The sequence below is a fragment of the Leucopleurus acutus genome, assembly GCF_964270905.1.
Source record: "Leucopleurus acutus genome assembly, chromosome: 6".
In the NCBI taxonomy this organism is placed as follows: Eukaryota; Metazoa; Chordata; class Mammalia; order Artiodactyla; family Delphinidae; genus Leucopleurus; species Leucopleurus acutus.
Window position 1 is genome coordinate 64,465,015 of NC_139149.1, and position 13,522 is coordinate 64,478,536.

At 37.0% G+C, this 13,522-nt stretch overlaps 1 protein-coding gene across 1 annotated transcript in view; it reads right to left on the reverse strand.

The window, feature by feature from the left end:
- TTN (titin) overlaps positions 1–13,522 on the reverse strand; it is a 279,002-nt gene that overhangs the window by 88,563 nt on the left and 176,917 nt on the right. The window contains exons 69-87 of the mRNA XM_082841571.1: positions 10,204–10,327; positions 9,409–9,675; positions 7,656–7,753; positions 6,806–6,974; positions 6,442–6,708; positions 6,069–6,335; positions 5,698–5,976; positions 5,198–5,606; positions 4,969–5,093; positions 4,600–4,866; positions 3,552–3,821; positions 3,154–3,456; positions 2,763–3,065; positions 2,326–2,513; positions 2,121–2,235; positions 1,730–2,014; positions 1,479–1,630; positions 639–786; positions 150–327 (exon numbers count right to left, since the gene is read on the reverse strand). Of these exons, the coding sequence (XP_082697697.1) occupies positions 150–327; positions 639–786; positions 1,479–1,630; positions 1,730–2,014; positions 2,121–2,235; positions 2,326–2,513; positions 2,763–3,065; positions 3,154–3,456; positions 3,552–3,821; positions 4,600–4,866; positions 4,969–5,093; positions 5,198–5,606; positions 5,698–5,976; positions 6,069–6,335; positions 6,442–6,708; positions 6,806–6,974; positions 7,656–7,753; positions 9,409–9,675; positions 10,204–10,327 (4,214 nt within the window). The remainder of the gene's footprint in view (positions 1–149; positions 328–638; positions 787–1,478; positions 1,631–1,729; positions 2,015–2,120; positions 2,236–2,325; positions 2,514–2,762; positions 3,066–3,153; positions 3,457–3,551; positions 3,822–4,599; positions 4,867–4,968; positions 5,094–5,197; positions 5,607–5,697; positions 5,977–6,068; positions 6,336–6,441; positions 6,709–6,805; positions 6,975–7,655; positions 7,754–9,408; positions 9,676–10,203; positions 10,328–13,522) is intronic.

Consider the following 13,522-nt stretch of genomic DNA (forward strand, 5'->3'; position numbering starts at 1 on the left):
AACAGTGAGAGGCCCGCGTACCGCAAAAAAAAAAAAAAAAATCAGGCACACCAAGGAAGTTCTAAACTTAACATTTAGATTTTCCAAAAGAAAGCCCATTTTAGTAAGAGTAAATATTTACTTTTGTGCCAAATAATTTAAAAACTTACTTTGTTTCTGCAACTGGGTCTCCACAAGCGACCCATCGATCAGAACCACGTGGACATTTTTCAACTATATATCCTTTGATGCGTGAACCACCATCATGTTTAGGTGGATCCCATGTTAGGAAGATGCTCTTGGCTGTTCGATCTCTCCACTTAATATTCTCTGGTGGGTCAGGTACCGCTATAGCATTTTAAAGAGAGAGTCAGTCTTAGATAGGCCATCTATGAAATCTCCGTACTGCCAACCTGTGTCTTTCCCCCATAACTTCAACTCCAGGTCTAAAAGCAAAAACAGGTGGGAATTCCCTGGTGGTCCAGTGGTTAGGACTCTGTGCTTCCAGTGCAGGGTACATGGGTTCGATCCCTGGTCAGGGAGCTAAGATCCCACAAGCTGTGTGGCATGGCCAAATAAATAAATACATACATAAATAAAAATAAAAGCAAAAACAGGTAACAAGAGGCTACGTAAGAAAATATCAAGAATGTACTCACTTGCAGGAGCTGACATATTTACAGGTTCATCAACATATGCGGGTTCTCCAGGGCCACACTTGTTACGAGCACAGACTTTAAATAAATATTCTTTTCCTTGAACAAGATCAGCAACTGTGAATTCTAGGTTGCTCACAGAGTCTATAACCTGGGACAAAGCAATACAGTTAATAAACTGTTTTCCAAAAACTCTGCCTAAGTCAAAATATTTTTACCATGAGCAGAGTTACAAATGGAAGTTGTTTTGAATGCTAAGGATTATTCTTACGTTGATTTCATATTAAGGAAAAAATTGCGAAGTAAGACATAATATTTGACGCCTAATGTAAGGTGGAACTGCTTCATAGTTTGTACACATTAAAAAGTCGGCAAATAAGGTGTTGATTCTTTCTACCAGCTTGGTTATTAGAAATATGATAAATTAAGGTAAAAAACAGTAATGGTATAAACTGAGGAGAGAAAATGGCAGATTAGGCCAACTAAGGTAATTTAGTGGCGTGAGAAGAAGTATGACCACCAGGGAGTTAAGTACTTAGTGTCCTTAGAATGGCTTATAGCTTAAAAGGGCATATTGGGTACTTATCAGGTACCAACTGAGTAGGTAAGTTTTGTTTTATTTTTTAATAAACCTAGTTGAAAATCTGGTAAGGCTCACAAAATGAGGCAATTACACCAAATCTTGGTTGAACTACCTCAGGAAGCATTAGCATCAATACATTTTAAAAAGTTTTAGGTACTTTTTCAGCAAGGTAAAGGTAAAAACATAAAAACTTTGCAAGGCATCTCGACATTTCGGGATTTCCCCCACTCTCTTTTCTGTAGTTGCTGCTCAAAACTCACTTTAGTCCATGTTTTCCGGCTGACTTCTCGCTTTTCAACAACATATCCGGTTAATGGACTTCCTCCATCATCATCTGGTGGTTCCCAAGTCAAATGTACTGAGTCCTGGGTTATCTCACCGAATTTCAGTTCTTTGGGTGCACTTGGGCGAGCTGGAAAAAAAAAAATACAGTCAGAAGTCATTAACAGCTTGAACCAATATTTGTTAATACTGTCAAATCACCTTAGATCACAAAAGTTTCGTTCCTTACCAATTACACTGACATCAATCTCCCCAGAAATTGCTTTCACACGATTTTCTAACTTCAGCATGTAAATGCCCTTGTCTGGACGTTCACTTGGAGAAATGATAAGCTCAGCATAGGCAGATAGGGTTTTCATTTTCACACGGTCTCCTGCTTCTAGTACTTTATCTCCAAAAGACCAGGTAGCAGTTGGCCTTGGATAGCCTGTACTTGGAACCAGGATCTTGATAGGATTTGGCACAATAACTTCCAGGCCATCTTTAAATGCACTTAAATCCATTGTTGGTTCAACTACCAAAAAGAAAACTTAATGAGTTTCCAGTACTGTATTTAAATCCCTGGTACCCCAAAGTAGCTATGTGCTATTCCCAAATCTAAAAATAAAATATCCATTTACCAAATGCATCATCAGCAGTTAGAGGACCAAGAATTTCAGATGGATCTGAAACACCAGCTTCATTTTCTGCAGATACTCGATATAAATATTTATTTCCTTTTTGTAATCCAGTAACCTAAAATTATGAATCAATGTTTGTAACATACATATACGTTTAAGTCCATGATCATTTACCGACTATTTATTTTAGATACACATGCCCTACCTTGTAAGTCAGTTCGGGGACAAGTTTCTTATTGCAACGAATCCAATTATCTTTTCCTTCTTCACATCGTTCTATTATATAGCCCAATATTGGGCCTCCTCCATCTTTCAGAGGAGGTTCCCATGTGAGCTGAACTGATGACTGAGTCTGATCTGAGGAGTTTAGGTTCACAGGAGGACTTGGTCTCTCTGGATTGGAAGAAAGAGTTGGAGCATACCATTTAATTCAGTGACAGCTTATTAAGATAATGCTGTAATCATTTCTATCATCCCCATATTCACTGGATACAAGCAGGCCCAGTCTGGATTTCTACAATTTTGTTCAAATTTTTCTGATGTTCTTTTCATTAACTTCTGTTTAATTTGATTTATTTTAATCGATAAGCTTAATTTCTTGATTAAATGGATTACTTATTTCCCTTTTTTTGATGGACTCACCAATCGGATCAGCAACTTTGATGAAGGGTGTGGCTGCACTTGGTTTTCCAACTCCAATTCGGTTTTGGGCCCTAACCCGGAAACTGTACTCCTGTCCTTCCACCACATCAGTGACAGTTGCAGACAGTTCTTCAGCTCTTACTGTCATGGCAGTTTCCCATCTGATAGAAGTCTTGTCCCTTAATTCAATGACGTAGTTTGTGATCTCGGCACCTCCATCATACTCTGGTGGTTCCCATGTCAATGAGACACCAAATCTGTTCACATCAGTGATCGTTACATTCAAAGGAGGGCCTGGAACATCTGGATATCCAGAAAACACGGGCTTTAGGTTATCTCAGGGATAAAAGCAAAGATAAGCTAGTTTACAATTTACTTAAAAACTTCTTACCATATTTACTCCTTGCTTCTACAGGACTGTCAGTTTCTACTGGTTCACCAGTGCCGACTCTGTTTCTTGCGCTCACACGGAATAGGTACTCAACTCCTCCTTTTTGTAGTCTAGTGACAGTAAACTCACAACTATCTGCACGGTCAGTGGCCAGAACCCAGGTCTTTCTCTTGATGTCACGTCTTTCAACAACATAACCTATGATTTTGCTTCCACCATCAGTTAATGGTTCTTCCCAAGCGAGGCTCACTTCACCATCAAATGTTTCTGTCACTTCTAAGTTACGTACTGGCCCAGGAACATCTGGAATTCACATATACATTTTTTTTTTTTTTTAGTGTGTTATCACGCTTTTAGTTGTGCTTTACCAATAAAGTCCAAGTGACTCAAGGGCTTACCTATAACTTGTAAATTGATGAATGCTTCTGCTTTTCCATGTTTGTTCTGAAGCACAATTTTATACCTTCCTTTGTCTCCTTTCTTGGCTTCTGAAATTCTGAAAGACGTCTGTTCAGCTGTGGTATCAACAGTTTTTGAAGACAGAGGTTCATTTTCTTTAAACCACTCAGCTTCTGCCTTGGGGTAGGCATCATAGGGCACCACCATGGTCAGAGGCTGGCCAACATCAACCACCAGGTTTTGGTCAGCTGTCTTGATTTTAGGTGCGGCTAGTGAGAAAAATAATATGTGAATGCTTTTGAGTTATTTATTATAGTCCAGCTATGCCATAGCTTCTTTACTATGCATTTGTTAGCAAATACTGGTTACATGTCACAGTAACTTTACAGGAGAGAACACTAGCTGACTTAGAGTTCTCACGGCTTATTTTGCAAATTATCAGACTGAAGAATAGAGGACTAAGTATGATATGAAACCACAAAATCTCCATTCTTTGCCAATAATAATAACAGAGGCCTGAATATAGTGCACAGAACATGTTTTTGGTTTTTTGTTTTTTATATAAAATAGGCACCTCATACTTAGTTCAAGATAAACCAGATAAACTTGTTCTTATGCACAAGAGGTACATTAATGGCTCTTTCAAAGTGCCAACCTCTAAGGATGTCTTGGAAGCTTGGGTCAGGATGAGAACAGACCTAAGAGGCCCCACAGGGATTTGGAAAGTAGAAAGGAATGGGCCTGTCTCTAGGTCTGGGTTTGCTGGGAAGACTCTCAGGGCAATAGGTTAATTCTAGGAGTTAACGAACAGCTGCCATGTGCCAGGAGCTGTGCAAGATTATCGCATGTAAAGAGCAATGCTATCAATTTCCTCTTACTCAGGACACTTGGTGGTAAGAGGAATTAGAATAGTTAACATGTGGACAAGGCTTAATCGGAATAAAAAGCTTTCACAAACATTTTCTCATTAATTAACTGTGAAATCTGAAACCTACCCAGTATCTGTGGTATTGTAAGGATGTTTGAAAATAAAAGAAAGGGACTTACCTGCCAGTTCAAGCTTAGCTCTGGCTTCTTTGTCTTTGGCAATAAATCTGTATTCACCCTGGTCACGGGGCTTAATGTCACAGACCTGTAGCCTGTGTATCTTTCCTTCACTCATCATCTGGTGTTTATCACCCTGGACAATAATCATGTTGTTTTTTAGCCACTGGACTTCCACCTTGTCTTTGTTGAGCTCAGCTAAAAAGACAACATCAGTACCAGGGGCTTCAAGGATGTCTTGGGGAGGCCTGATGATCTCAACAGGGATTTCTGAAAAGAAAATGTGAAATAAATACAAACATGTTTGTATTGGGATTAACAACATTTAAAAACGTACTAGAATTAAAAATCGTCCTTTCACTTAATATGTACCTTCCACAAAGAGTCTAGCTCGAGACCTCCTGTCTTCTACTCCACAAGCATATTCACATTCATCATCCAGCCTGCAGTCTTTTATAATGAGTCTATGTATTCTGCCATCTTTTTCAAATTTGTATCTAAAAGAAGAGATTGAATTATTGGTTAGCTTGCATAATGACCACTAAGTTGGCAAACTTGTATATATAGCTACAGAAATAGAGACTGAGAAGCTCTCACGTACTTTTTGCCTTCTTTGATTTCTCTCCCGTTTCTGTACCATTTTACATTTGCTTTCTCTCTGGAGAGCTGGCAGGAGAAGACAGCATCGTCAAACTCAGTGACTGTCTGGTCTTCCAAGTGTTCCACAAATTCTGTAGGGGCTTCTATGATGAGAAGTTCAGCAACAGATTTATCTTGTCCAGCAGTGACAATGTATTCACCTTCATCTGGGAAGCCACAGTCTTTAATGATTAGAGAGTGCTTATATTTATCAATTCTGTATAAAACACGGTTGTCAAAAGCCACCTCTTCTCCGTTTTTGGTCCAGTTCAGTGTTACATTGAGACGGTTCACCTTGCACCAGAATGTGACAGATTTCTTCTCCATTGTTTCAATATCTTTAAGAGGCTCAGTGATCCTAAGGTCTTCCTCTGTTGGAAAGGAGAATAAGAGTGTTGATTTTAATTGTTTTCATCATAGAAATTGATTTTTTAAATCTCTAATGTCAAATAAGTGACTTACCTTCTACAATTAGATTGGCTGCACTCTTAACATTTTCACCTCTGTGATTGGTCAGAGACACATTATAGCTGGCTTGATCATCTAATTGTGCACCTCTAATTCTGAGGGTGTAGACCAGGTCTTTCTGGAGAATAATGTATTTTGAACTATCAAATATGGCTTCTTCATTTCTGAACCATTTGGCTTTGGCACCTTCGGTATTGACCTCACAGTTAAAGACAGCTTCTTGTTGTTCCTTCACACGGGTGTTCTTCAGAGGAACTATGATCCTGAGTTTTTCTGAAAGCAATCAACAAGATTTTGTAGTATGAAGAAGTACTAATGTGGTAGATGCAAATATAAGTAAATCCAAGAAGCACAAACAAACTTACCAATTACTGTCAGGTGAGCTGCTGCTCTGGCAGCCCCAGCCATGACTACATAAGTGCCCATATCTTGTAATGTGGCATCTTTCACAACTAGGATCCTCTTTTTGCCATCAGCAATTATGTCATATTTATCTCCAGATTCAAGTGTCTTATCATCTCTCTTCCACTGGACTGCAAAGCTTTCCTTTGATAGAGAGCAGACAAATTCAGCCTTTTCTCCTTCAAGTATTTCAACGTTTTGAGGCTTTGAGATAAATTCAGCAGCAAGTTCTGGAAAGAAAAAGTTGCAAGATATTGCAAAATTAAGCATTTGTACCTTACATGCAACAGGTATGATTTTCTTAAAATACAATAGTATTCACTGTAATTTTCATACCATGAACTTTGACTTTGCCATCGGTTCGAGAACTTGGGAGTCGGCAGTTGTAGTTGCCAGTGTCTTCCAGGTGAGCATTCTGAATGATCAGGATTCTCTTTCGTCCAACAGTAACTGTTTCATATCTTCCTGTTTCAATGATCTCTTCATCCCCTTTGTACCAAATTACTTCTGCTCCGGGCTTGGAGACTTCACAAACCAGTTTTACAGTGTCTGTTTCACTAACTTCAATGTTGGTAAGATTTTTTGTAAAGACAGCTTCTTCTTCTGCAAGAAGAATTAAAAACAAAAAACACTGAATTAAACTGGAAATTTTTTTTTTTCCCAACACATATACTCCTGCAAAGAAAGACTTCATTCTTACCCAGGACTGTCAGCATGCCGGAAGTTCGCGCTGTCCTTACTTCACAGGAATATTCTGCTTCATCAGCCACTAGACATTTGTTGACGACAAGAATGCGGACTGCTCCCTTAGATATGATGTCATATTTTTTGCCCTTTTTAATTTCAGCACCATCTTTAAACCACTGAACCTATATTTAAGATAAAAAAAATACCTTTATCAGTTCTGTTGTCCCTTCACATGTGTGTCCTTAGGAGGAACTATGATCCTAAGCTTTTCTAAAAGCAGTCAATAAGACTTTACATTATGAAGAAGAACCAAAGTGGTAAATATAACCAAACCCCAAAAAACAAGACCTGCTTCAATTATTAAGTGAGCAGCTGTGATACTATTATCAGTTATTAAAAATAATGGGATCATGTATTAGAGCTGTAGAGGGCCTTGGATTTCATGCAGACCAACTCCTTTGTTTTCCAGGACTCAAAGTTGACTCGCCAATGGTAGTTAATGGCAACCAGGAGTACTGAGTCGAGACATATGAAATTGCTGATATTTGATTGTTTTTTTTTATTTGATTGTTTTTAACGTAAGAAAACATCAATTTCTTATGGTTCAAATTAATAATATCTAAATCTCCTGATTGCAAGTCCAGTGTTTTTCAAGTAATAGCAAACGAATAATAGTAATACTAAAAAGAGAACAATTAAATCAAGTATGTATCTCACACTAAAGTAATAATCATTGATCTAAAAGTAAAGTGATGACTACAGAGAGGTTTGATTCATTTTTTTTTTGTTTGTTTCATTTTGGTCAGACCAAAAGTAAACAAAGTTATCAGAAAACACAAGTTAGCAACCACACAATCACAGACCTTGGCATTTTCTCGGGAAATTTCACACTCAAACCGAGCCATTTCTTTTTCTTTAACTTGAAGATCGGTGAGTGGTCTTAAGAAGTCCACATGAGGAGCTGTAAGAGAAGGTCATCAGAATTCAGAATGAGGTTTCTAGAAATTCACTCGGACATACTGTGGTGCTTTTGCAGGCTTTTTCATATTAGCAGGCTACAGCTGATTTGGAAATCACTTGGAGCTGCCATTCAGTTGTGATACTTTGCATTTTACATATCTCTTAGTTTTCATAAAATTATGTGGCATAATATATGTCCAACTAATTCTTGCTATCTATCTATCTATCTATCTATCGCCAGCTCAGTTCTGAATGAAAGCTGGAGGAAATATCTTCATTGATACTTCTCCAGAGTTGAAAGTTGATATCGTCAAAGGAATCACCAGTAGCAAAGAATCGTTATCTTATTTAAGGCAGGCAGCATAATCTTTGAGAAATTAGAAGAATTCAATGATAGTGCAGCTTGAAAAGCTATGATCAGTCTTGTCTATGGCTAAGAGACATGAGTTTGCAATTGAAATCACATACATTCAGCTTTTTTGGTGTGTGTCAGCTTCAAAGAGGTCACGTATAAGTCAGGTATAAAGTCCATTAGTGTGACAAAACAACATGCTTTGAATGGAAGGGTGATTTTTTTTTAAAATCTCTGGTTTCATTTATCTCCAGAATTAAGTTGGTGGATATATAGGATTGGAGAGCTGCCCACATGCCCTTCCTTCTTCCAGGGTTCCTTGTGAGTCCTTCCCAAGATGCCCTTTCTTGATCAATGAAATTCTGGGACACAAGTGCTGGCTAATAGGCTTGAAGATATGCTCATTGTTGCTGAGCCTTCTTAGAATAGAGATAAAGTAGGTAACAAAAGGAAGAAGGAGACCCAAGAAGCTATTCTGTCATAAGCGAAAGCAGAACAGCCACAAAGTGGAAAGAATAAAACAGACCAAGATGCATGGAAGCACAATCAAAGCCACTATGAGCTGTTGACAGATGGGAAGCAACTAAACCAATAGCAAATACTGCACAAAAATAAAGACACTAAAATATTATTGCTGGACAAATGAATGAATGAAAAAAAAATGAGCTAGCATGTGGCATTCTGAAAAAAGACGTTTTATTTTCCACCAGAGGAAGAAGTAGTGCTAAAAACCATTAGTGCTCTCTTCATTTATAGGACTCAAGGGATACAGGCTTCTCTCCATCTTCTTTTCCATTCTTATTCTCAGAGACAGCATGTGAATGGGCTTTATCATATTACAGCAGACCTCTAGTGTGCTCCTATTCAGCCTGAAATTTCATGATCATTTTCTAGTGGTTCCTCATACCTGAAAATTCATTTTCCTTCCAAGTGGCAATGGCTTTCCTTTCCTTTCCTTTTTCTTTTTTTATGACACCCTTCTTGTCTTTTTAAATTCAATTTGTCCTCATCTGTATTGAGATATTCCTGCAGTAGGCTTAACCCATGTAGACAAAGAGCACATCTTTCACTACTCAGTGAGAAGCATAGCAAAAAGTGATCACTCTGCCCTTCTCAGACCAGATGTAGTGGAAGGACCTCTCTTCTTTTTAAACACATAAAATATCATGTTACGTCAGTATCGATACTGTAAGTTGCCAAGAAATGTGGTTAGGCCAAGAAGGGCATGCAAAAAAGTGGGTTTTTTTTGGTTGTTGTTATCAAAGAGTTGCAAGTGAAAAGTGCTGTGTAAGAAGAATACTTACGCACGACGTTCAGGTTACAGGAAGTCTTAAAATCCTTAGCATCACAAGTGTATGTTTTAATATCCTCTGGGGTGCAGCCGTGTATAATAAGTTTCCTGACCCTGCCATCAGCAACAATTTCATACTTCTTGCTTTTGAGAATTTCTGTCCCATTTTTGAACCATTTCACCTTAGCATTTTCTCGGGATACTTCACACTCCAATACCGCAGTGGCTTCCTCTTCGACCGTCTGGTCCTCAAGAGGTTTAGTGAATTCAACTGGGGGTTCTGAAAGAATCATACTAATTAGCCAAGGTATTTCTCCTTTCCTTCTCCAAGAGTTTCAGCACCTCCTCAATTTTCCTCTTGTATCTTGAGGGCTTTTCTGTTTTTAAGTTTCATTTGTAAGTTTTGATTCCACTCAGATGTCTTCGTCTAATAATGATGTTTCATCATTATTTTTATATACAGAGGAAAAGCATTTTTAGAGAATATGAAACATCAAGGAAATAATAGCCAACTCTTGGTTAAGAGAGTGATAGATACCTATTGATAGTAATTCTTCCTCCAGCAGTTTTTTAAATGCAGTAAAAACAGTGGGGATGGAAAAAGGAAGTAAAACCTATTCTAGCCAATTTTGGCTTTTTTTTTTTTAGTTGTCTGTGAACTATTTTGTTAAGCCAAAAAGTAAAATTAGACTTTCTGATATTTGGTGAATTTTAATGATCTGTGGTATTTACCACATATAGTTGAGAGTTGGCATTATTTATGAACCTCTGCATTATACATGTTTTAAAAAATAAGCCATGTGATTACCTTTCACGAAGAGGTTGGCTTGCGTTTTGAAATCTTTTGCTACTAGTTGGACTTCTCCAGCATCTTCTAACTTTACATCCCGCAGAGTAAGTGTATGAACTCTTCCTTCTGAACGTGTGACCACCTTTTTTTGAAAAAAAAAAAAAGGTGCAGTTTAAGAATATATGCATGGTAATTAAATTTATCATGGTGATCATTTTGAAATCTACAGAAATATAGAATCACTATGTTACGTACCAGGAACTAATATAGTGTTATAGGTCAATTATACTTCAAAAACAAACTCACAGAAGAAGAGATCAGATCTGTGTTTTCTGGGGGTGGGGGGTGAGGATGGGGGTTCATTGGATGAAGGCAGTCAAAAGGTAGAAACTTCTATTTATAAGATAAATAAGTACTAGTGATGTAATGTACAACATGATAGATATAATTAACACTGCTCTATGTTACATATGAAAGTTGTTAAGAGGGTAAATCCTAAGAGTTCTCATCATAGGAAAAATATTTTTTTCTATATCTTTAATATCTATATGAGATAATGGATGTTCACGAAACATTATGGTAATTATTTCATGATATACGTAAGTCACATCATTGTGCTGTACACCTTAAACTTATACAGTGCTGTACGTCAATTATATATCAATAAAACTGGAAGAAAAAAATATATGAAATGGCATTACTATATATATATGTATGTGTGTGTGTGTATATATATATATATAGGTGCATTTAGTTCATTCAAGTAAACAGTTTGAAATAGTGCTCTCCAATCATTTGTATAGCATATGTGTATTTGAAAATAATTCTAACCAATAGTTTGGAATCTTTTAAGGAAATTTTAGGCTTTTATAGTTTCTCAGTTACCTTTACATAGTTACTAGGAGGACTTTTATGTTGAAATGCCTAGGCAAGTTTATATGTGTGTATTTATATGTATACATATATATTTGCCTCCATTGTGCTGCTGGGTTTATATATATAAAGGAAGAACTTAGAATAGCTAAATCATGAAAGGAAGAGGGAAAAAATGATTGCATATAGTAAGTTGAAAGTAAACTTATGTTCTAAATGCAAGGTGTTTGCCTTGCAATGAGCTGGAATTCTTCCCATTTATTTTAGCAATTAAAATTATTTCGCAAGCCAATTAAACTGTGATTAAAATAATTTGTACAATTTCTTAATTTTGTTCAAAAACACAAATGAAGATGTTGCCTCTTCTTCCCTTTCATGTATTTGTACCTCATGACTGGTAAAATCAGGTATCAGGCAAGGCTACAATTGTTCACATAGCAGTGAACATATGGATAAAGGAACTTCAGAACTAGTTAAAACAGGAGACCACTGTGATCTTAGAATATCAAGACAAATGCTGCCATTACCGTTAATATTTGGATGATAAATTCTTGTTGTAAATGCAACCTTAGGTGGTTTGAAGGGGTATAGACTGTAGGAAAATGAATTGTCAAAAAGAATACACTGCCTTGGGCTTCCCTGGTGGCGCAGTGGTTAAGAATCCACCTGCCAGTGCAGGGGACACAGGTTCGTGCCCTGGTTCGGGAAGATCCCACATGCCGCGGAGCAACTAGGCCCGTGTGTCACAACTACTGAGCCTGCACTCTAGAGCCCACAAGCTGCAACTACTGAAGCCCGCGCGCCTAGAGCCCAAGCTCCGCAACAAGAGAAGCCACTGCAATGAGAAGCCCGCGCACCTCAACAGGGAGTAGCCCCCGCTCGCTGCAACTAGAGAAGGCCACACGCAGCAACGAAGACCCAATGCAGCCAAAAATAAATAATAAATAAATAAATTAAAAAACAAAAAAAGAATACACTGCCTTGATATGGGCTGCCTTTAGGTCCCATAACTGTGGCATGTGCAATTGAAAATCAGGCTACAGACAGGGCCATCCTGACAGTAAATTATAAGACAATTGAAGGTTCTTCTAGTTCTACCATCCCAAATTCCATAAGACACTGTGCCCTGTCATACAGATCGACTTTGCTTCAGAGTTCACTTACAGTTAAGAATAATGTCAAAATTTTTCAGCAGTGGAACTGTTTATTATGCTGGTGTAAAAAAAAGAGTTGGGAATAAAATTTCATATAAAGGTTTTTCCTTAGTGAAGAGCTGGGCATGGTTATTAATATAACTACCTTAATAATTGAGAAAGCCAAAAACATAATAAGGGAAAATAAGTAGGAGAAGGTAATTAAGATATGTCGTAGGAACACAGCTACTTATTCAAGGACATGGTGCTTGAATGGGAGAAAAATTGTTTCTGTGATGACGTTTCAATATAAATTTTGAATTTAAAATTTGGACTGTAATTTAGGGCTTTTTTAAAACGTATCTCAGGTTCTAATCCACCAACAGATATGTCTTATCTGTTAACATGTTGTTTTATCATTGAAATTCCTCTGAGGCTACTCTAGAATATTCTGTTACTCAGAACACAGTGGTTCTTAGGAAATAGCTCATATACAGTATACACTGATTATGTTAAGGGGCAAAAAACTAACAGCTACCTTATAAAAATAAAACAATAATATGAATGCTGAAGATTTTGTGGTAGATATGTAAAGATAATGTTAGAGATTATTCCTTTAAAATATTGTTAACTTATAATGGAAGCATATTACTATAATACAATAGGCATTATGACTGTGACCAAGCTATTAAAGTTTAAATACAAAATTCTCAATGGCCATTTAGGACTTAGCAGTCTTTTCCTGGACTGATGGCCAAAGGGGGTAAAAAAACCACAACTCATTTCTGAAATTTTCTCTTTTGATTTTCTATTCTAATAATGTGTTTTTGTTTGGTTACAGAATGTTTAGCCTCCAAAAACTATACCAAAGTGAAGATGAAAGGCCTGAATTAAATTGATAATAGCTAGTTTGTTCTGATAGACTTAATTTAAACAAAACCTGCAAAATGTAGTAAAATGACTTTATTTCACAGTTTATATTTCAGTTCTTTATAAAAAGAGACTTTTAATAATATACGAGCAAGTTCACAAAAGGCTGAAGTATTTTAGGTGGCTAAAGTAAAAGATTAAAATTCCTATGCCAAGAGAGACACAAAAAGGCCCAACAGAATTATAGTAAGGTGATCCTTTCTAACCTGAGAAAAAAGTTCCGTGACAATAAGATAAATGTGTATGTGTGTGTGTGTGTGTGTGTGTGTGTGTGTGTGTGTGTGTGTATTTTAGTAAAAGAAATGTACCTCAGATTTTTAGGAGTCTACATTTTAATTTAAAATAGCATAGTTTTTATATACACTACTATAAATAAAATAGATAACTAATAATGACCTGTA